General features: G+C 54.0%; 2 protein-coding genes across 6 annotated transcripts in view; one reads left to right on the top strand and one right to left on the bottom strand.

The window, feature by feature from the left end:
- Positions 1–22,334, bottom strand: part of FAM110A (family with sequence similarity 110 member A) — a 134,421-nt gene that overhangs the window by 25,860 nt on the left and 86,227 nt on the right. The window contains exon 1 of one of the 3 annotated variants that reach the window (XM_019458915.2): positions 2,307–2,402. The exons of the other annotated variants lie outside the window; for them this stretch is intronic. The gene's annotated coding sequence lies outside the window, so the exon portion shown is untranslated. Of the gene's footprint in view, positions 1–2,306; positions 2,403–22,334 lie in introns of those variants that run through there. 3 annotated transcript variants of the gene reach the window in all.
- SLC52A3 (solute carrier family 52 member 3) lies at positions 1,782–19,831 on the top strand. 3 transcript variants are annotated; one of them, XM_019458912.2, is made up of 6 exons: positions 1,782–1,908; positions 7,418–7,514; positions 12,948–13,573; positions 14,607–15,112; positions 16,791–16,914; positions 17,413–19,831. In XM_019458912.2, the coding sequence occupies exons 3-6, from the start codon at positions 13,007–13,009 to the stop codon at positions 17,623–17,625; spliced, it is 1,410 nt and encodes a 469-aa protein (XP_019314457.2). In that variant the 5' UTR covers positions 1,782–1,908; positions 7,418–7,514; positions 12,948–13,006; the 3' UTR covers positions 17,626–19,831. The 3 variants fall into 3 exon arrangements, with proteins under 3 accessions (XP_019314457.2, XP_019314456.2, XP_019314455.2); XM_019458911.2 differs by lacking the exon at positions 1,782–1,908 and adding an exon at positions 6,812–6,833; XM_019458910.2 differs by lacking the exon at positions 1,782–1,908 and having other exon boundaries at positions 7,330–7,514.

Below are 22,334 nucleotides of genomic sequence, written 5' to 3'. Positions count from 1 at the left end.
ATTGAGAAGGCTGGAAGGCAAGCTAGGAGAACATTCTGGACTGGGAAAACCGGGTCTGTGTGTGGGCCCCTGGGCAGTCCCTCCCCCTGTGGGGCCCCTTCCCCTGGGACACCCTGAGTCTCTGCCCCAGTGCTGCGTCTGGTGCTCTCATGGATTCGGCCACTGGGGGCTCTGCGCCCCTTCCCCAGGACACCGACTCTCAGGTTGGGGGCCAGGCAGGAGGCCAAAGGCTTCGCTGTCCCCGAGCCCCGAGAGGCCAGACCAGTCTGCCAGTGTCTGGACTGGGGAATGGACAGAAGGACGCAGCCCCATCTCACCCTTTCGATCTGGGCCTAGGCACCTGCTCTCTTGCACCATCTACCCCATTGGACTGGCTGGGAAACTGAGGCCCAGGCCTGACCTGGGTCCCCTGCTTTGGGGGCCTGTACTCTTCTTAAGGACCCAAGACATATAATCCTACAGAAGGAAGAGGGCAGAGAAGGAGGCCCAGTGCACCAAAAGAGTCAGAAGCTGATGTCTGGCCCTCAGCAAGTCAGGGTCAGAGGCAGAGGGCAGGGGACGCGTCCCCGGCAGCGTGAGGTCTCTGTGTGAGGAAGTCAGTGCAGGCCGGGAGCCTCCAGCCCGTGGAGAGGGCTCTCCCGTCCCTAGCTGTGCCCCCTGCATCAGTACGGCCCCAGTCTCCCCAGCTCGGGGCCAGGGGATCCTCTCTCCCTGTTCAAGCAGGAACCTCAATGTCCCTGTCAGCCCGTCCCTCTCACTCACCCCCAAACCAGCGAAGTGCTCTCCTTAAGACCTCCCCTTCCATTCAGCCAGTCAACAAATATCTTCCAAGTTCCTTCCACATGCCAGGCACAAATTAGGCACCAGGACCTCCACTGTGAACAAAACAGACACAGTCCCCCCCCCCCCCCCCCCCCCACTGCTGAGCTGACACTGGTGGGAAATAGACACAAAGCAAGATGAGTCAACGAACACATAACACACCATCAAGGGCACAGTTAGCAAAGCTATCGAGGCACGAGGAGCTAGAGAGTGGTGGTGACCAGACAATTCTAATTTAGGGTCACCTCTGAAGGGTGAGATTGAGCAGACACCTGAATAAAGTGAGGGAGGGGCCATGGGGCTACCTGGGGAAAGAGGGCAAGTGCAAAGGCCCTGAGGCAGGGAATAGGTTTGCCACCTGAAGGGTTGGCAAGAAGACCAGTATGGCTGGAGCGGAGAGTGCTGGCGAAGAGACTACTGCGACAGCCACGCAGGACACGAAGGGGCTGGATGGGGGCGGTGGCAGTGGAGGGGTACAGAGTGGCCCGATTCTGGATCTGCTAAGGGATCAGTATGTGCCGTGTGGGAGCAAAAAGGAGTTGGGAGAGAAGATAGCACCTCCATTTTAGAGACCACGCTCCTTGCGGTATCCCCAGCGCATGGAACAGAGCCGATCTCAATCAGCAGTTACTGAAAGAGAAAAAGCAAATAAAGGGAGAAAGAATCTCAGCCCGCCCACTCCTTCTGGCCTCCCAGCTATCGTTTTCCAGAACTGAAGGCGTCTTTCAGGGACTCCCCCATACCCTCCCACAGGATGCTGGGAGGCCATCCTCGGTATTCCTGGTAGGAACTCTCTACTCCACCCGGGCTGGAATTTCCACCATCCTTCACTCCTGGAATCCTGCCCTGAGCACCTTCCAGAAATCTGTTACCAAGAAAGCATCTGTCACACATACCTCTCCCAGCCCAGTTACTCCGGCTTGAGTAAAGGGCACGCTCACCTATGTGCCCCCATTCAGATGCCACCACAATTTCCTCCACTTGGGTTCTCCCTGTTCTTCACACAGGACAGAGCCGAGGAGAGAGAAAAGAGGTCCCAGATGTGCTCTGAGAACAGAGGAGGCCATCACCTCCCTTGAGCTGCAGGTAAGACCTCTATTAATGCAACACAGAATGGCATTCGAGGTTTCTTTCAGTTCTTTTTCTTCATTTTTCTTTTTTTTAAGTAATTTTTTAATGTTAGGTTACACAACTAACAGGGTTTAGACCCCTAGAAAGTTAAAATATTTCAGTTAAAGCTAAACTCCTCTTTGATCACCCCCCCATCACCCTTCCCATTCCCTGACCCCCTCCACACACACACCATTCCAAAGGCAACCATTGCTGCCAATTTGAAATTCACGCTTCTAGATTTTTTCCTATGGATGTATATGTGATAAACACCACACACACACACACACACACACACACACACACACACACACCCCTAATGAATATGTGGCATTTATTTGTGGAAAAAAATTTTTCCACAGATGGACTCATACCGTATTTATCCTGTGGCTCTTTTCTCCTCTCTGTTCTGGGCTCTTGAATTCAATTCACAGTTAAGAGATCGTATTCACTCTGATGGGGCTGCGCCACGCGACTGGCCCTTACAGAGAGCAGATTGCTTTAGAGGCACTCTCAGAAGCTCCTCTCTCTAATCCCCTCGAAGCCTACGTCTCCTTTCCCCCCGCTCTCCTTCCTTCCACCTCCCCGGCACGTACGCCCCGCGCACCCCCCGGAGAGAAGGTCCTAATTCCTCAGATGCCCCAGGCAGGTTCATCTTCGGAGGTTGTAGCACCCTGCGCCCTCTGGTGGCTCCCGTGGGTAACTGCAGCGGCGCCTCCAACCCCCTCATCCATTCACCCCACGAACCGGTTCTGGAAGCCCTGCCCACCCACCACCTAGGCGTGAACCTTCCCGCGCCTGCCCTGGGGGCCCGGTGGCGGATTAGCTGATCTCCGCTCTGGAAAGGCTCCTCGTGGAATGTGAGCGCCCTTGTGACCTGCCAGAAGAATGTACACGTTTGACGAGCCCCGGAGGGCAGCTCTTTGTGGGAAACTCGTGGTCCTCGTGCAGCGCCTTTGGAAGGCAATGAACTGGACGATCTCTCTCTGAGCACGTTGTAGTTCACTGCTGGGAGCGGATTCTGCAGGTATTGGCAGTGTTTGCGGCCGCAGCAAACGACAGGGGCCCAGCAACGGGGGTGGGCCAAATTCGTCCTGGGGCAGTCGGATAATGGAACACCTGTAGGCCTGTCCTTCCCCAGCCTGGGACTCTGTCCCTCTCAGGGTGCCTCTGCTGGCTCCCCCCACTCCGAAGCCTGCCCGGATTCGCCACTCCGGGTTCCCCTCGCCCTCTTTTTTTCCCTACGGACTAACACACTAACTAATGTCCTCACTTCCTACATTTATTGTCCCTTCGCTTCACTAGAAGGTCAGCTCTCCAAAGACCAGGGCTTCGTCTGTCTCCTCTGTTCAATTTTATGTCCCAAGCATCTCTCCCAGTGCCTGACATTGTTGGTGTAACCGAATGAGGGAACCAGGGCCCTGTGGGCCCCCAAGCCGAACACGGAGACCGGGTTTGCAGTGAAGAAAATTTTAATTTGCAAGGCCACCTAACAGGGAGATGGGAGTGGGGGTGGGATCTCAAATCTGCCTGCCCTGAAAAAGGGGTCTTGAGGCTTTCCCGGATTTTAGGGAGAGCCTGGACCAATGTGATTGGAAGCTACAAAGGGGGAGGTAAAGTTGAGGGCGTTGTTGATCCGCGCAGGCGCAGTCCATCAGGACGCTCCTTAGGTCGCGGGCCGCTCAGTGCGTGGAAAGCCACTTACACAAATGTCTTGTGAGTTGCGCGTCAGAGAGAGTTCATCTATGAGAGGCGGTGACAAGGCCCCATGGTATATTCCCTAGGCTAATTGCCCTTTAGAAGCAGGCAGTCTGTTGTGGAAAGAAACAGGCTTTGGGTTACAGTTCGCTTCCCTCTAGCTACTCTGAACGCAGGACAACAATAACTTAGCCTTGTTTTCAGATCAGAAGCGGAGACTTTATTGGAAAGCGCCGGTTTCACTGGCACTTAATAAAAGTTGCTCAGTGACTGAAGCCACTGAATGAGGGTCTGGATGTGCAGGCTATAGCAAGATCTCTGAGATACTTAGAAAAGGCAAGCCTCAGAAAGCAGTCGGCCGTATGCCCCAGTCTGTAAAGAATGCGGGTGGGACGTTTTCCCATAAACCTAAAATTGCTCCCACAAAAGATACTACCAGTCTTTTTTTGTTTTTTAAGTTTACTTATTTATTTTGAGAGGAGGAGAGTGGGGAGGGGCAGAGAAGGAGAGACAGAATCTCAAGTAGGCTCCACACTGTCAGCACAGAGCCCAACAGGGGGTCGAACTCACAAACCGTGAGATCGTGACCTGAGCCGAAGTCGGAAGCACAACTGACTGAGCCACCCAGGTGCCCCGATAATAGTAAGTCTTTTTTTTTTTTTTAAGTTTGTTTATTTTTGAGAGAGAGGGAGAGCGCGTGCACACATGCGTGGGGGGAGGGGCAGAGAGAGAGGAATTCACAGAATCCGAAGCAGGAGCCGGGCTCTGAGCTGTCAGCACAGAGCCTGACTCCGGGCTCGATCTCACAAACCATGAGATCATGACCTGAGCTGAAGTCGGATGCTAAACTGACTGAGCCACCCAGGCGCCCCAATAACAGTCTTAATTAAACAACAGAGGCTGTAAAAATATCTGGAGATGACAAGGAAAGGGAGAATATTTTGGTTGGGGTTCATCCATTCGTGCACGTGAAAGAGGGCTTCAGTTGTCTCCGTCCTGACCTCAGACTTTTCACTAGGGTTCTTTCCAGCTGGTCTCTGCCAGGTGGGCAGAGCATCCCCTGCTGGGAACAGAAACTGTCCCCTCAAGCCACAAGGACACCCTGAGCTAGCAGGAGGAGGAGCGATTTGACCTTCACTGCCCACCTGCAGGGACCCACCCCCCTTTGTCCCGCACCTTCCTCATATAGACCTGGAAGTATTTTCGGCACTTTGGAAACTGTCTTTGACACATTCGTCCTCTGTCTTTCCGGTGTTGGCCTTGCTGAAATCAATTCCTTTCTTGTTTCACCTCTACTCGTCCTCTCTGCCTCTGGATTTTATCAACAGCCCGTGTGGCAGAACTGGATCTGTTTTGCACCCCCGTGCCCTGGCTACATATGCAACAAACATTTATTAAGCTCCCAATGTATAGTGGTTATATTAGAAACAGGTATCTGGAAAGGTTTCTTTGGAGGAGGTAACATTTGAGATTGGGTTTGAAATTACAGATAGGATTGTGCCAGAGATGGGACAGAAAGGGTATTCTAATAGAAGAATTCATATGGAAATTTTGGTGGCTTCGATGTACTATAAATACTTAGAGAATGGTAAGCAGTTCTGGCTACATATAAGAAAGGGCAAGTGATAAAATTGTCAAGGTTTATTGGTCCCGGCTGAGAAGGGACAGAAATGTGAGGCTTAGGCATTTTTCTTAATTTAGTGAGCAAGCAGGGAGTCCTTGAGGGTTGATAATATAGACATTTTTAAATTTGTTTTTAACATTTATTTATTTTTGAGAGACAGAGCACAAGCGGGGGAGGGGGAGAGAGAGAGAGACACACACACAGAATCTGAAGCAGGCTCCAGGCTCTGAGCCGTCAGCACAGAGCCCGACGCGGGGCGTGAACTCACAGACTGCGAGATGTGACCTGAGCGGAAGTCGGACGCTTAAACCGACTGAGCCACCCAGGTGCCCCTGAAGATATTTTTAAATGGAAAACAAAAGTACCCTAAGAGGCCCCGATGATGTGGCAGGAAGTGAAACCACACCAGCAGGGATGTGGATCCAACTGAAGGGAGAATGGCTGGAGTCAGAAAGGAGCATCAGAGGAGGGGACAGGAGCAGCCTCCCTGCCGGGGGTCCCGGTGGAGGCCCCCCCAGGAAGCACATTCTTGTGTCCTCGCAACCCAAATGGTTCTTTAGCCCCTGCCAGCCGAGAGGGGGAGGGGGGGTCTGCTCACCTCTCCTCCCAAGCTTTTGCCTGGAGAGGGATTGCTCTCTTGAGAAATTGAATGTCTCCGAGAACACAGCAAAAAGCAGGTCAGAATTCCCAGCAGAAGTCAACAGGCCATGAACAAATGTACAAGCCCCAAGCCCTGGGCGATGCGTTCCCCACCCCACCCGGCCCCACCCCCCACTCCAGGCATCGGGCCGTGTGAGTTGGGTTCGAATATGACCTCACGCTTACCAGCCAGGACACCTTGAGCCAGTCGCTGAACCTCTTTGGAGTCTCAGCTTCCCCACCTGTAAAGTAGGAAATAAAAGCATTGCCTGCCCGCGACCTAGGATTCCTGAAAGGTTTCATCAGATATGAACGACTGCAATGTGACAGAGCGGTTATTTGTCGGTCGTTATTTTGCCGCGGCTCTTGACTTCTCGGGGCCTCTGTTTCCTCATCTGTAAAGTGGGATTGCGATAGTAGCCCCCCCCCCCCCCCCAAAAAAAAAGGCTGTGAAGAGTAGATACACGGATTCATGTCAAGCTCGGTGCCTGGCACACACTGCCTGTCAGGATTTCTGCCCCATGAGGAGGGCGCTGTTAACACCCCCACTTTCCAAGTGACTTGCTTAAACTCCACTATTCGCACCAGGAGTTTGGGCTCCAGGGAGCCCTGCCCCTGGAGTGACAGGAATTATGGTGGCCCTGGGGCAAGGCCAGAGGCAGCCTGGGCAGGTCTTCTGCCTTCTCGGGGTCAACCCTGGTAAAATGTGGATGGCGGTAAGCGCCCGAGAATGTGAGCCCTTTGCTGCGCCCGCGGGGTCATCGGGATCTTCAGGATCGGGGTGGCCGGGCCGGGCTCCAGACACACAGTAGGCTCTTGGTGCAGCCGACAGCCCCGCCCCCCGCCCCTCCCCCTCCGCTGGGCTGGGCGGGGCAGGTTAATACTAACCCGGCCGCCTCCGCCCCTCCCAGGCAGAGTCACTTGGGACCGGGACCTGCAGGTAAGCCGGCAGAAACTGGGCGGCTCGGGCCTCTGAGGGCACGGCTGCCTCTACCGAGGGCCGGCTGACACGGGGCCCTGAGCGGGGGGGAGTGGGGGGCACTTATCTGGGGACAGCCAGTGGCCTGTAGCTTCCCACCCACCCCCCCACCCCCACCCCCACCCCCACCCCCAGTTTCAGACTCCTGGGTTGGAGGCCAGAGGGATAGGAGGGACCAAGGGCCTCTCCCTCTGCGGTCCGTCGGAGCCGGGAGCCCAGCTGGGACGCCCGGTGGGCTCCAGCCCCCTCCTCCCCGGGCCAAAAGACTGGGCCCCCCACCGACCTCTGCCCGGCTGCATGAACACGCCGCTGGGGAAGTCTAGACGGCCATTCCTGCCAGGTTGGGCTGGAGCCTCACCAGCCTGGCAGGAGGGCTGGGGGTTGGGATGAGCACGGCGGGGAGGCTGCTTGACCAAGGTCAGCCTCGTGGGAGGCCCCGAGGAGAAGGAGGAGGAGGAGGAGGAGGAGGAGGAGGAAGGGAGCTGGAAGTCTCTGCCAGCCAGGCCTGCTGGGCTCCCATTATCTCCTCCCTTCCTCCCTGTCAGCCAAGACCCGCAGAACAGGCCCATCCCTGCCCCCTTTCCTAGATGCAGAAACCAGGCCCCAGAGAGGGTGAGCAGCTGGCCTGAGGACACCCAGCGGGTGAGCACAGGCCCGGTCGCCCACCACAACCTGAGATGGGGGGGGGGGGGGGACACGGTGTGGGCAAGCACCGCCTCCTCTCTGGGCCTCAGTTTCCCCGCATCTGTGAGATGGGAACATTGAGTTGGAGAAGGCCCCTTGATACATGTGGACGTTAGTGAGGGGGTGAGGGCGGTGGCTGAGCCAGGCCAGGGTTCCAGCACACCCTGCTACTCCCCTACTTTCCATCGCCTCCCCTCCCGCCCCCTGCCCTCTCCGCCCCACCTCCTCCTTTTGCCCCGCCTCTGTCTCTCTGTCTCTCCGTCTCTCTGTCTCTCTTTCTGCCCATTTTGGTTCTAGCTTTGGTTCTTTCTCTCCCTGCTCTGTCCTCTCAAACCCATCCTGCTCCAGCCCGGACAACCTCCCCACCTCTCTCATGAGGGCGGGCCCGGGCCCCAGGCGGGGGTCACCGAGGACTCTGGGACAACACTGACTCAGACCCCTGTCCAGGAGCGGGTGTAGACCATGCCCACACTGCCAGCTGGCATGGCCCAGGCCAGCCAGGTGGACTCAACCCGCATGGCTGAGGCAGGCTGTCGACCCAGCCCTTGGCAAACTAGGTGGCCACCTTGGCACTGGGAGAGAGACAGGGCCCTGCTCACACAAAGATTATACTACAGTGGGAGAGGTCGGCACTCAAAAGATAAGACACAGATAAATCGTCGCAACTGAACTGAGGAGGGCACAAAAGCAGAGAGCCGGGGAGGGTTCGGGACCGGAGCCTCCCGATGGTCAAGGTCGGACAGGGCCTTTCCCTCCTGGTGGGGCAGAGGGTGGCCCAGCCACACACTGAGGGTACAACTGGCCCCCCACTCCACCCCCTGCACCCCCCTGGGCCTAGGACTCTCATCTTCTGCTGCAAAACTTTGAAGGAAAGAGACCTCTTCGGGGGCGGGGGGGGACGACACTCCTGGCTTCTCTACCTGTGTGCCCACGTGTCATGGAGCGGACTGAGCCTGAAGAGTCTCATTCAAAGCCTTGGGGTTCTGTTCTCCCACAGTCGCTGATGGGGCCCCAGGAAGTATCTAGGCCTTGGAGTCTGTCTCAGGTTCTCCCAGGCCGGCACACACCTCCGTTTCTCCCCGGCCCAGCCCACGCGGTGGGGAGGCCCGGGGGTGAGTGGAAAGGGATCCTGCTCAGTGTGGCCCCTGCCACATCTTCACGATCCCCCTGCCTCCGGGGCTCTCTGCTCAGGCCGTGACGGTCAGTACGTGCCTCGGTTCAAACCCCAGCTCCCAGCTGACCCCGCTGAGTGACCCCGGGCACATTACTTTGCTCTTCTGAGCCACGGTTAACTCATTTATGAAATGGGGGTGATCATCCTGCCTACCTCGGGATTGTGGAGAGGATTTGATGGAGAGTGTGTGTAAAGCCCTTGGCCAGTAGATGATGGCTGTTGTTACAGTTCTCATTACTGTTATCATTACTGTCTCTTTTTGCCTGGATTCCTCCACCAGCTTCCTGATAATTAACCTATTTTGCAGGTCTCATTCCTATGCCTGCCCCGGCCCCACATTACTCTCTTCACAACAGCCAGCGTGATTATGGTAAAACGAAATTACAGCCGGTCCTCCCTCTGCCCAGGAAGGGAGACTTGGGCTCAGAGAAAACACCTAAACTCTTGCCTCCAGGGCCCTGTGTGACCTGCCCATCTCCTCCCACACTGGCCTCCTGGTTCTCCCAACACCAAGAGCTGTTGCTGGGACCTGGCAGGTGAGGCCCCACCCCAGGGCCTTTGCACTTGCTGTTCCCGCCCCCTGCACTACTCTCCCCTGGCAGCGCTCACTCTCACATTTCCTTCATGTTCCCCCTGACAATCCCGGATAGGAATGCCGCCCTCCCAGCTCTGCTCCCCTCCCACAGCCCTCATCACTGCTGACTTGCTCAGTGTTTCACAGCAAGTGCCCAGTAAATACTGGTTGAATGAATGCACCGCACTGCAAGGTCACTATAAGAAAAAGAGAAAAGAGAGATAAGGACTTTTAAAAAATTCCCCAGCATACTCCCTCTGAGCCACTCCTTAGTACTCTGAAACAACAGGGTACTCTGCACGTGCAGTTCCCTCTGCCTAGGACATTCTCCCCCACTCCGCCCCTGACTCATTTCACTGATGGCCACATCCCCCATCAGTGTCTCCCAGGTCCAGGAGCATGTGGCACTCGGTATGTGCTGAAAGTAGGCCAGGGCAGGAGAGCCACGCAGGAGATGGGTTAGGCTGGGCCATTCCACCATCATAACTGCTTTCTAGACAAGAGAAGAGACTTGTGGGACCAAATCACTTCCCTCAAATTACAGAACCCAGAGAACTCGGCTCTGGGGTGTAGGGATTCAGTCTTTCAGTGCATAGAACCTAGTGCACATAAATGAAATTCAGGCTCCTTACCTGCCTATCTGCCCTCATCTCCCCATCAAGCCCACTGCTCCAGCCACACTGGCCCAGGCTCATTCCTGCCCCAGGACATTTGCACAAGCTGTTCCCTCTGCCTATATTTTCTTTGGGTTTCTTTATTCTTTTTTTTAACACATTTTTTTCTTTAAATCCAAGTTAGTTAAATATACAGTACAATGATGATTTCAGGAATAGAATTTCGTGGATTTTTGCCCTTAATGGAAAAACCGATATATTTGATTTTATACCTGCTATATATATTTAACGACTTTTTTTAAAAAAGATTTAAATCCAAGTGAGTCAACACAGTGTGATAATGATTTCAGGAATAGAATTTTGTGATTTTACACTTAATATTCTACTTCTCATTTAAAAACTATTTAAATATTTGATCCGGCTGGAATTCCTTTTTCAGGCATCGGGAATAGGAAGTAAGAAAGAGATCTAGTTTTATTTCTTTTTCCCAAAGGAGTACCGTAGCAAGTCAGACTATGCAGGAAAACCACAGGCGTGAATGAACGTGTAGCTGGACAGCTTGCTGAACTCTCTCGTTATTTTAATAGCTTTTCAGATGATACAAGTAACCATCTCTCTTTAGCAAATCCACCTCCTCCCTTTAATTATTGACTTCTTCCTCTTTATTAGAAATATCGTTTATTGCCTCCTCTATATCCTTTGTTTATTTTACACTACCTTCTGCGGTCAAGGCCTTGAGCAGTGAATCAACACCGCGCCGTCGACCGTTGACTGTTTTTGTCCGTTTCTCCTGGCGTGTTTGAGACTCTGGGGGAATGTTACTCAGAATACAGACGTTTGCTACTGTTTTGACTCCGCTATGGAGTGCGGTACCTATCAATATGAAATGACTCAGCGGCTTAATTTATACCCTTGGCATCAAATCCCATATTAAGGCTCTTTGTTTTTTCTCTCTCTCTCTCTTTCTCCCTCCATTCATCCATCTCTTTGCATTTCTCTGGAAGATGTCTGCCCCCGAGTTTACTCGTAACTTGTCAATGCCTCTTTCAGGTGTATTTCAACAACTAATGTTTGGTTTTGGTTTTTGATCAAATCCCCGTTAGGGCAAGACCTGAGCTTCTGAGTTGGGACATTCAGAATAAAGGAGATAAATGTTAGTTTCTGGCTACTATAACCAGTCTGATATATCCTTGAACATCTATGTCTGTCCGCTTGGCCACTGTTTTGCTATATATAATGTGAGTAGTTTAAACAAGATGAAAGCTTACTTACAATGTAAACAACACTGAACAAACAAAATAGTTCAGTGGCAGGCAGAACAGGACTGGTTTGCAGCTTTGTGCCATGAAGTCTTGAAGTCTAGTCTCCCTCTAGCCCCCACACCATCCCTCTTGGTGCAAAACGGCTGCTGGAGTTCTGGGCATCACACCCGAATTCCAGACAGCAGGATGGAGGAAGAGCGGGAAGGTACACCCCCTCATCTTTAAGGAGACTTCTCAAAGTCTTCACAGCCTCATCGGTCTGGCCTCGATTAGATGGCCATGCACCGCTATAAGGGAGGCTGGGAAGTATACTCTTGTAGCTTTTTGTTTTTTAATTTCTCACGTTTATTTATTTTTGAGAGAGAGACAGAGTGTGAGCAGGGGAGGGGCAGAGAGAGAGGGAGACCCAGAACCCGAAGCAGGCTCCAGGCTCGGAGCTGTCAGCACAGAGCCCGACGCGGGGCTTGAACCCACGAACCGTGAGATCATGACCTGAGCCGAAGTCGGACGCTCAACCCACTGAGCCACCCAGGCACCCCTGTACTCTTGTAGCTTGGTGGCTGTTTGCCCAACCAAAAATCTGGTCTCTGTAACAACAAAAGAAGAAAGGAAGAGGGACTCATGGGAGGCAGCAGCCATTTGCCTCGGAGTATCATTCAACCTCTCCCTGTTTGTCCTTCCATATCGGTTCACCGATCGTAGACAGAATCCTGCCCGAGTTGGTGTAGGGCAGCTTTGTCGCAGTGAGATCCTGCCCGTCCTGGACCACATTCTGGTCTCAGGTGGGAGTGAGCGGCCGAGAAGCTGTGCACAAGAGACCTGTGAGAGAGGTCCTCTCCAGGCGACAGCTGCCTGGAGCTTGTCTCCGTGGGTCCTCTCGGCTTGCCTCGAGCCAGGCCTGTTCCAGGCTGTTAGGTTGGCCTCAACAGGTGAGAGGCCAGAGCTTAAGCCAACTGCCTCAGGCCTCCAGAAAGGAGGTGGTGGGGTGAGACGGAAAGCAGGTCGGACTGCCCTCTGCTCCAGGATTGGCTTCCCTCAGTGGAGGAAGGAAGAAGAGAGTTCATCTGGGGCCCGAGAGTCAGATTCTGTGTGTGGGAACCCGGAAAGGAGCCGCTGAGGTGTGGGGAATTTCCCCGGGTGAGGCATGGCCACAGAGACGCTTCTGCCCCTTCTAGAAGAACAAGAAAGACTGACATGTGAAGAGGGAGGGACTGAGGGATCAGGCCTGGGTTCCCATGGGGGTTAGGAGGCCAAGTGCTGCAGGGGACGAGCTCCAAATCCCACCTCCCCGGACCCCGCCCACCTGTAAAAGGAGGTGACTGGCCCAATCAACATTTCTCTCCTACTGGTCCCCAGGCACTGTTTAAGAGGCATTAACTCATTAACATATTTGCATCTCATTCCAAAGATGAGGTCAGGACGGTCACTGTCCTCCATTCACTTTTTTTTTCTTTTCTCTTTTTCTTTTCTTTCCTTTTTCTTTGAAGAGGGTGCTTGGTTTGTTGTTTGCTTGCTTTGATGCAGCAGCTGTGCGATTCAATGTGTCCGACTTCTCTCTGGCGGTCTCTGGAATGACGAGCCACTGTTAGGGAGGCTTTCCCCTCTGGAAAGGTTAGCCATCAAAGAATGCGTCCGTTTTCCTATCACGAAGAGCCAACTTGTTCAGGAGAAGGGGAGAGATCAGGAAACACACCTGGGCTCCACGGCACTGTCTCGTCACCGATGGCGACCCTGACGTCTCGCTCACCTGATGTTTTTCTCCGGCAGCCCCGCCGCAGGCCGATCCGGGAGGTGGCGGCTTCGTTCGGCACGGGGCGGACATCACCATGCCCCTCCTGATACACCTGCTGGTCTGCACCTTCGGGCTGGGCTCCTGGGTGGCCATCAACGGGCTCTGGGTCGAGCTGCCCCTGCTGGTGACGGAGCTGCCCGAGGGGTGGTATCTCCCCTCCTACCTCACGGTGATCATCCAGCTGGCCAACATCGGCCCCCTCCTGGTCACCCTGCTCCATCACTTCCAGCCTGGCTGCCTCTCGGAGGTGCCCATCATCTTTACCGTGCTGGGCGTGGGCACCGTCACCTGCACCCTCTTCGCCTTCCTCTGGAATGTCACTCCCTGGGTGCTGGACGGCCCCCACAGCATCGCCTTCATGGTCCTCACCTTCTTCCTGGCCCTGGTGGACTGCACCTCGTCGGTCACCTTCCTGCCCTTCATGAGCCGGCTGCCCGCCCACTACCTCACCACCTTCTTCGTGGGCGAAGGGCTCAGCGGCCTCCTGCCTGCGCTGGTGGCTCTTGCCCAGGGCTCGGGTCTCACTACCTGTGTCAATGTCACTAAGCCGTTAGAAACCACCCCAAGCGCCGAGACCACCGGGAAGACTGTCTTCCCCCAGGTACCCGACATTTCCCATGGCCGCGCTCTGTGACTGATCACAGACCGGGCCACGCGGGGGGCTCGTGCTTCCTAGATGCTGGGCAGACCGCTGTCCTTGACCCGGCTGCGCTCTCGCATCACCTGCCCCGGGGGAGCGCACTTTCAGAGCGTTTTGCGTTTCCAGCTTGCAAAATTGGGACTGTGTGAACGTGTATTTCCTCAAAATTCCCCGGGTGATGCTAAGGTACGGCCAGGGCCAAGAACCGTAGGCTTTAGCCACGGCTTCGTGTTGTTTCACAAGTCAGACTTTGTTTCCCCCTGGGTCTTAGACACCTCACACGCACCCACCCGGTGTTGCCCAAACCACGGCAGTTCATCACCGGGCGCAGACCAGTGGCCCCAGGCGGCCGTGTCCTGCAAGCGTTTGACTTTGACTGTTTGACTTGGTTGAAGACATTTAAACGTTTGAAATGTCCCACGCGTAAATCTAGATGTACATAGGTTATCTCTTGAAAAGCGACTTGGCCGTGGGGCGCCAGGCGGGCTCAGTCGGTAGGGCACGCGACTCCTGATCTCCGGGTTGTGAGTTCGAGCCCCACGCTGGGCCTGGAGAGGACTTAAAAGCTTTAAAAGAAAAAGCGAGAGAGGGATTGGGCCACACCAGGCCACCTTCCCACAGGGCGACTTTGGGTGACGCTGCCCCTCCTCAGAACACATCTGTGGCTGTCAGCCCTTGGCAGGCGGTGGGGTGGGAAAAGGTGGAGCTCCTAAGTCAGAAAGAACCAAGTGGACTCAGGTGGACCGGTTTTGCCACGCACTCCCTATGGCCCTCGGGTAACACAGACCGTTCTGACCCAGGCAGAGGGCTGGTCCCCAGGGAGCCGTCAGAGCTCGTGAGCATTTATTATCATTACCTTAGGAGCTATGTGTTATGTCATTCATCCCTTATTAACAATGCATGCTATTTATTGTACATTATTATTAATATTGTTGTTACCTGTGCCCTGACACCCCCCGCGGATCCGGCTGAGCCTTGTTGTGTCTTTCCCCAGGGAGCTAACAGCACTTTTGCGTCTGACCTTGCCGGGACGGCACATTCCGCGGTCCATCTGGAAAGTCGCCACCTGCCGGCCAACTTCTCGCCTTTGGTCTTCTTCCTCCTCCTCTCCTTCATGATGGCCTGCTGCCTGGCCGCTTTCTTTGTCCTCCAGCGGCAGCCTAGACCCAGGGAATCTTCCATAGAAGACCTCCTCACCTCCCAGGTCACCCTCCACTCCATCCGGCCACGGGAAGGGGAGGACCTGGGCCCCCCCGGGCCAAGGGACAACAGCAAGGCCCAGGGGCATCCAGAGGAGAAAACGGCCCCCCACCACCCAGCCCACCTGACCTTCATCTACATCCTGGTGGCCTTTGTAAACGCGCTCACCAACGGCGTGCTGCCCTCCGTGCAGACCTACTCCTGCCTGTCCTACGGCCCCATTGCCTACCACCTGTCCGCCACCCTCAGCTCCATGGCCAACCCTCTTGCCTGCTTCCTCTCCATGTTCCTGCCTCACAGGTCCGTCCCACCTGGTCCTGGGGAACTCTTGTTGGGGCAGATTTCGTTCCAGAAGTCAGGATTCCAAACCCCACCTATCAGGATCTACGTGTAGTGGTTAAGAACACGGTTTCTAGGGCTTGACTGCCTGGGTTCAGATCCCAACTCCGTCACGTCCTAGCTTCTGTGATCCTGGATAAGTCACTCCGCTTCCCTGTGCCTCAAGGGTACTTATCTGGAAAATGGGGGTGATAATAGTTCTACCTCCTAGGGTGGCCGGGAGCATAAGACAAGCTAACTTTGTAAAGATTTTAGAGCAGTGCCTGCACATGGCAGGTCCAATGTAAGTGCTCACTTGCCTTGACATTGGCCATTGAGAAGGAATGGGCAGGCAGGAGCTGAGGTTCCCATATACAAATAGAAGCCCCGGGGCTCAGAGAAAGGGTCTAATTCCCAGGATTTCAGCCCTGTTCTCCTGCCTCCAGCTCCTGCTGGCTCCTTTACAGCTGCAGTTCTGGAAGAATGGCTAGGCAAATTGATAAAATGCAGATTACGCCAGTCTAGATTGGGGCCTGAGATTGCCAAATTTAGTCAAGCAACCTCGGTGGTTCCACCGTGGGGGGTTCAGACGCCGGTAGGAGACACAGGCTTTGGAGTCAGGGAACTTCAGGGTCCCACAACCTCCCACCCACCACTCTGCCCTGCCCATCCTGGCGGTCCTCTCCGACCCGCTCACACCCACCTCCCTCGGCCCAGGAAGAAGGGAGAATGAGAATATCGTCAGAAAAGGTCAGATTGCCAGAGAGCTGAATGTCCTCCCTTAGGGCTTACAACTGTGGCGGGGAGACTGGAGATTTCTGACGAAGCAGGAGCAGAAGCCACAGATCTGCGGGATGTGAGACACTCAGAATGTTAGAAATACCGAATCTGAAAGCCAGGGGCTCCAAGAATCTTCCAGCAGAAAGTGTCCTCAGAGGCAGAGGCAGACCCTCCGCTCTCACTCAGGACCACAGACGGGTCTTGGTGTCCTGAAGAGCGTAGGCAGGGAGGTCGCAGGGGTGACGACCCCAAACGAAGGACGGTGTCCTCAGTTGTCACACCCGGAGCCTACCTGGAAGGCCACCAGGGCCTCTAGATCAGGCCAACCTCACGTTGTAGACCAGGGTAGATGAAGCCGGAAGGGAAGGGGTCAGCTGAGGTCTCACAACACCCCCTGCTGTGCCAGTGCTGTGATCAAAGCCACCTTCTAGTCGGCCGGGCTTCCTGGCTGAGGTTGGGAATGTTGCAGGAGGAAATGACAGCAGATAAAATACTGGGCGGGGCCCAGGGCCAGGCCCGGCACACTCTGCCCCACAGGCCCCCACAGGCCTGCGACACTCATCTCCTAGGGGAGGAGACGGGCTCAGAGACCAGTCTTACAGCTCCAGTGGGACATGGGATCCGGATCAGGTCCCTGTAGCACCGGAGTCCGTTCTGTTCCCCCTGCTGTTAACGTTCAGGGTGACTTAGGCCAGTCTTGCCCCTCAGGAACCTCACTGACCCACTTGAGCCAGGTGGCCTGGAAGTTTCCACGTGGATCTGACCTCTAACCCCGGAGACGCTGACCCTCCCCCCTCCCCCCCCCCCCCCCCCCCCGGGGTGGAGGCGGCAGGGGCCGGGCTTGCCACCTCTTACATCCTTCTCCCCTACTCTGCCCTAGGTCTCTGCCATTCCTGGGCGTCCTCACAGTGCTCGGGACTGGCTTCGGGGCCTACAACATGGCCATGGCCGTGATGAGCCCCTGCCCCCTCATGCAGGGCCACTGGGGTGGAGAAGTCCTCATTGTAAGTACCTGGCCTGTGGAGCTGCCCACCCCCCCCTCACCTAGCCAAGGCCCTTTCCACTGACCAAAGGCTTTGGGCCTGCTCCCCGAGGAAGCCCCAGGTGGGGTTGGGCAGCGGAGGGATGCTTCTCATTTGGGAACAGAGGCTTAGGAAGGTGAGGTGCCTGGTCCAAGGTGACAGTCCAGCCTCTCCCCTGAATGCCACACCCTTCCATGTGGACGGCCATGCGTCTGCCAGCAGTGGCCTTCTCCCAGACGCCCTTGACTTGGTTATGGGGGGACATAAATGCTATTGGGTTCTCCTTTGCCCTGGGCATGGGTGTCAACTCAGGGGGCCCCCTTAGCCCTAGAGGGTCACCCCCAAAGGCTCTACTCAACTCGGAGGTTATTCCCTGGGGTTCCCTTAGGCCCGCCAGGTCGCCCTACAAGCACCCTTCTCCCCTGGGGCTCACCCCCAAAGCCCCCTTCACTCTGCATCTCCCCTGCCCTGTACCCACAGGTGGCCTCTTGGGTGCTGTTTATCGGCTGCCTGAGCTACGTCAAGGTGATGCTGGGCGTGATCCTGCGCGACCGCAGCCGCAGCGCCCTCTTGTGGTGTGGGGCGGCGGTGCAGCTGGGCTCCCTCCTCGGGGCTGTGCTCATGTTCCCGCTGGTCAACGTGTTCAGGTTCTTCTCGTCCGCCGACTTCTGCAGCCTGCAGTGCCCCACCTAGGACCCCTGGCGTGGTCCGTTACATGACCCTGACCCGCTACCGTTACTAACACTGGAAACCTGGGCAAGGCACGCAGCCCAGGCCACAGGGCAAGGGGCGGGGAGCCGGGGGGCAGAGCCCGAGTCCCTACACATCCACGCAGACTCCGCTCCGGAGCGGGGGAGAAAGCCACGGGCCTCCCACGGGGCCTGGAAATGCAAAGCACAGCCCTGCCCCCAATGCTGGGTCACGGTGCCTGCAGTTCCTTTTCAGAACTCCCGCGGGCTCTTGAGCGACGGCGGATTTGCAGCACCCGGCCCGAGGCAGGCTCAGGGGTGTCCGAAGGGGAACAGCAGAGAGGGCGAGCCAGCCCTCACAAGCGGTGTGACGTCACTTATTTCTCTGTGCCTCAGTTTCCTAAAATGGGGACCATGATAAATAGCACCTACCTCACAGGCGGAGCACAGGGATAAAGGGAAGAAGCACCCAGCATTGGCCATGTCCTGACCTGATGCCCAAGGGAAGTTAAGTGCACATCAACACAAGGGAGAAGTGGCCAGGAGGGTTGAGAGACGACCCCTGCCCGGTATCCTTTTTCCTATTATTCTCACAGAGGAGCTTGTAAAAGGACCCCTGGCTAATGGTGGGATCTTGGGGCATCTTGACTCCCCAGTCCCCAATATGGATGGACACTGTGCCCCACATACCCCTTCCCGTCACCGCTCCTGACTCAAGAAGTCCGGCTTCTTGGAAAGCAAGTGACCTTCTGGGAGGCATAGAGATGGGGGGGTGGGGGGGCTATGCCAAACCTCTCAAGTGAGTCCCATCCCCTCCCCCAGCCACCAAGGCTGAGAACTGGACCCGAGAACCCTGGGAAGCAGCTCTCTCAGCTGGGGAGGAATGCATCAGCTACCCGATTATTATTTTGTTTTCTTTTTTCTTTTTTTAGAGAGACATTCCCTGCTTTTAAACTAAGATCAGCCCTCTAAAATCAATATAATCAGTTTTCAGTTCTAAGGTCAAGGCTAAGCTCAGAAACGAACAGAATCAAAGGCTTAGAGAATGTCTGGTCCTGGGACTTCTTTTCTTCAGTGGTTTGCTTGCTTGCCACCCGCCCTCCCTTTAATTTATTTTGAATAGATAATATAGTCGCATGTTTCAAAAGTCAGAAAATATAAAATGATGTTCAGCAAAAAAATTCCATCTCTCCTCTCCTTCATCTGCCCCGGTTCCCCTCAACACACACACACACACACACACACACGCGCACTTTATTTTCTTTTTCACTCTTGCAGAGATTATGCAAATGCAAATACAGAGTCTTTTTACAGAAAAAGTACTAAACTACTGTGTCCCTTGTACCTTTCACTCAACAATGAAAATGGAGAGAGGGTTCTGGTTCTTTCCTATGACATCATATCCCGTCGTGTGGGGGTACCAAATTTATTCAACCAGTCCTCCGTAGAAAGACATTTGAAGGTACTGGAGACAACATTTGAAACCAAATCTCCCACTGCGATGCCTGGGTGGCTCAGATGGTTGAGGATCTGACTCTTGATTTCGGTTCAGGTCATGATCCCAGGGTCGTGGAATCGAGTCCCACCATTAGGCTCCATGCTGAGTGTGGAGCCTGCTTGAGATTCTCTCTCTCTCTCTCTCTCTCTCTCTCTTTCTCTCTCTCTCTCCCACCCATGCACGCTCTCTCTCTCTCTCTCTCTAAAACTGGAATTTTTTTTTTAATTTAAAAATCTCCCACCAATCAGAAAAGCTCTCCACAAAAGTGGCAGAGAAAGAAAACAGTTATATTACTGAAAAAACATTAAACCAGACTGTGGCGCACATCAGACAATCCGCCCAAGAGATTGCAAAGGCAGGAACCCCACCCTTTTATATCCTCCAGCAGATACGAGCCTACGACCTCCATGTTCTCAGACGATAACTAGTCCTCAAGGAAGGGTACTAGATGGCCCCTGTTTGTCACAATTCTTCCTGAATTCACCTGGCAATTGGGCTAGCTGTCTTTATGTGCAGGAGAAAGAAATTCCTATCTTGGGACACCTGGGTGGCTCAGTCGGTTGAGCGTCCGACTTCGGCTCAGGTCACGATCTCACAGTTTGTGAGTTCGAGCCCCGCGTTGGGCTCTGTGCTGACAGCTCGGAGCCTGGAGCCTGCTTCGGATTCTGTGTCTCCCTCTCTCTCTTCCCCTCCCCTGCTCTCTCTCTCTCTCTCTCTCTCTCTCAAAAAATGGACATTAAAAAAAATTTTTTTTTAATTTCTATCTTTACAAGAGGAAGCATTTTGCAACCTGGAGCCCAATGCTGATGTTAGGTTCCTACCCTCCCCCAGAGACTAGGTGATGGGACATTGACCTTCTGGATATGCTCTCCCATCCGTAAGAAAAGTGATCCTGGGTGGTAAAACTGGCTAGAGGCATATTCAGCTTTTTCAAAGACTTGAGTACACCTAAAAGGAGCAGGGAAAGAATTTACAAGTTTTCTAGAGTAAATGCTCTAAGGAAAGGGAGAGGGGGTGTCTCCCTCTTTGGCACGAGGGACAATTATTTGTATTTGCCCTTACAAGGGCATTCGGGTTGTTTTCAATTGTTGCCTCCCAGAAAGGATGTTGGAATGGATAATGAGCAAGGATAGGATCTCTCTGTACTGATGCGGAAAAATGGTCCAAGATTAATTCCGCACACAGAAAGGAGATGCGGAAGAATGCGTAGACTACGGAGTTAGCCACGCTAGTACGTTCTGTCTGGAACTAGGTGAGGGGGTAAGTGACCCAGCATTTGGAAAAGGCACCTCCATCTGACCCCCCCCCCACCATGGTTTTGCTTTCACCCACCGTTCTTGGAGGTCTTCGGACATTAGCAGCCTTTAAGTGAAGGTGCGTGAGTCAGCTCCCACAGTCTCCTCTGTATGATGGGCACAAATGAGAACATCTCTCAACCAGGGTTGAGCCGATAAGTGCGCGTGCTTAGCGCCGCACCCGCAAACAGCAAGCACTCAATAAATGCCTCTAGAAGCTCCCACTTTCTGAGCACCTGGGTGGCTCAGTCAGTTAAGCGTCCGACTTCCGCTCAGGTCATGATCTCACAACTCCTGAGTTTGAGCCCCGCATCGGGCTCGCTGCTGTCAGTGAGGAGTGCGCTTCGGATCCTCTGTCCCCCATCCCTCTCTGCCCCTCCCCTGCTCATGCACGCTGCTCTCAAAAATAAAATAAAAACCATTAAAAAAAAAAAAGTTCCCACTTTCTGAGAACACCTCTGAAGGATCCTGGACGGCCCTTCTGCCCCCGCCCTCCAGGAGCTTAAACCTCGAGGCTGATGGAGTCACCCGACATCTCTGTGGTCCAACCAGGTAAGTTCCCTGAAGAATGAGCTCAGGGCTCCGGATTCGGCCTGGGGTTGGTGGCAGGTGGGCTTCCCAGAAGATGCCCCTGAGCTGGTATCTCCAGGAGGTTGGAGGGAAAGGGGCAAAGCAAGAAAGAGTATGCCTTCCCATGTTTATAGCAGCACTATCAACAATAGCCAAAGTATGGAAAGAGCCAAATGTCCATTGATGGATGAATGGATATATATATATATATATATATATATATATATATATATATATCTACAATGGAGTATTACTCGGCAATCAAAAAGAATGAAATCTTGCCATTTGCAACTACGTGGATGGAACTAGAGGGTATTATGCTAAGCCAAGTTAGTCAGAGGAAGATAAATATATGGCTTCACTCATAGGAGGACTTTAAGACACAGAACAGATGAACACAAGGGAAGGGAAGCAAAAATAATATAAAAACAGGGAGGGGGACAAAACAGAAGAGACTCATAAATCTGGAGAACAAACTGAGGGTTACGGGAGGGGTTGTGGGAAGGGGGATGGGCTAAATGGGTAAGGGGCACCGGGGAATCGACTCCTGAAATCATTGTGGCACTTGATGCTAACTAACTTGGATGTAAATTTTTAAAAATTAAAAAAAAAAGAAGGAGGAGGATGCCTTCCAGCCAGAGGAAACTGCACTGGCAAAAGCCATGGGGTGCGAGGCTTCAGCCTGCATTCCAGAACTCACAGGAGGGCAGCCTGGAAATCCCAGGGGCAGCTGGGAGGGACCTTAGAGGCCGAGGTTATGAAGGCACGGAAGGCTGTGTTGGCCTGTGGTACAGCCACTGTGGAAGACACTGTGGGAGTTCCCTCAAAAGTTAAAAACACAAATACCAGGGCACCTTGGTGGCTCAGTTGTTTAAGCGTCCGACTTCTGCTCAGGTCACGACCTCGAGGTCCGTGAGTTCGAGCCGCGCGTCGGGCTCTGTGCTGACAGCTCAGAGCCTTGGAGCCTGCTTCAGATTCTGTGTCTCCCTCTCACTCTGCCCCTCCCCAACTCACGCGCTCTCAAAAATAAATAAAAAACATTAAAAAAAATAAAAACAGAAGTACCCTAAGATCCAGCTTTCCCACTTCTGGGTATATATCTTAAGGAAATAAAATAAATTATAATAATAAATGGAATATTTCTTAAGTTTATTTATTGATTTTGAGAGAGATGGAGTGCGACAGGAGAGAGAAAGAATCCCAAGCAGGCTCTGCACTGTCAGCACAGAGCCGGATGTGGGGCTCGAACCCACAAACCACAAGATCGTGACCTAAGCCGAAGTCAGATGCTTAACTGACTGAGCCACCCAGGCACCCCTACATGATGGAACATTTTTTCAGCCTTTAAGC

This window comes from Panthera pardus, unplaced genomic scaffold, assembly GCF_024362965.1.
Source record: "Panthera pardus isolate Hobbes unplaced genomic scaffold, ASM2436296v1 HiC_scaffold_25, whole genome shotgun sequence".
NCBI lineage: Eukaryota > Metazoa > Chordata > Mammalia > Carnivora > Felidae > Panthera > Panthera pardus.
Note: the sequence above shows the minus strand (reverse complement) of the source record. Positions and strands in the feature narration are given on the sequence as shown.

Excerpts from the sequence above, each read along its gene's own strand:
- SLC52A3 (XM_019458912.2), top strand. The coding sequence starts at position 13,007 with ATGCCCCTCCTGATACACCTGCTGGTCTGCACCTTCGGGCTGGGCTCC. Across the intron at positions 13,574-14,606 it reads GGAAGACTGTCTTCCCCCAG|GGAGCTAACAGCACTTTTGC; the intron begins GTACCCGACATT and ends GTCTTTCCCCAG. Across the intron at positions 16,915-17,412 it reads GGGGTGGAGAAGTCCTCATT|GTGGCCTCTTGGGTGCTGTT; the intron begins GTAAGTACCTGG and ends CTGTACCCACAG.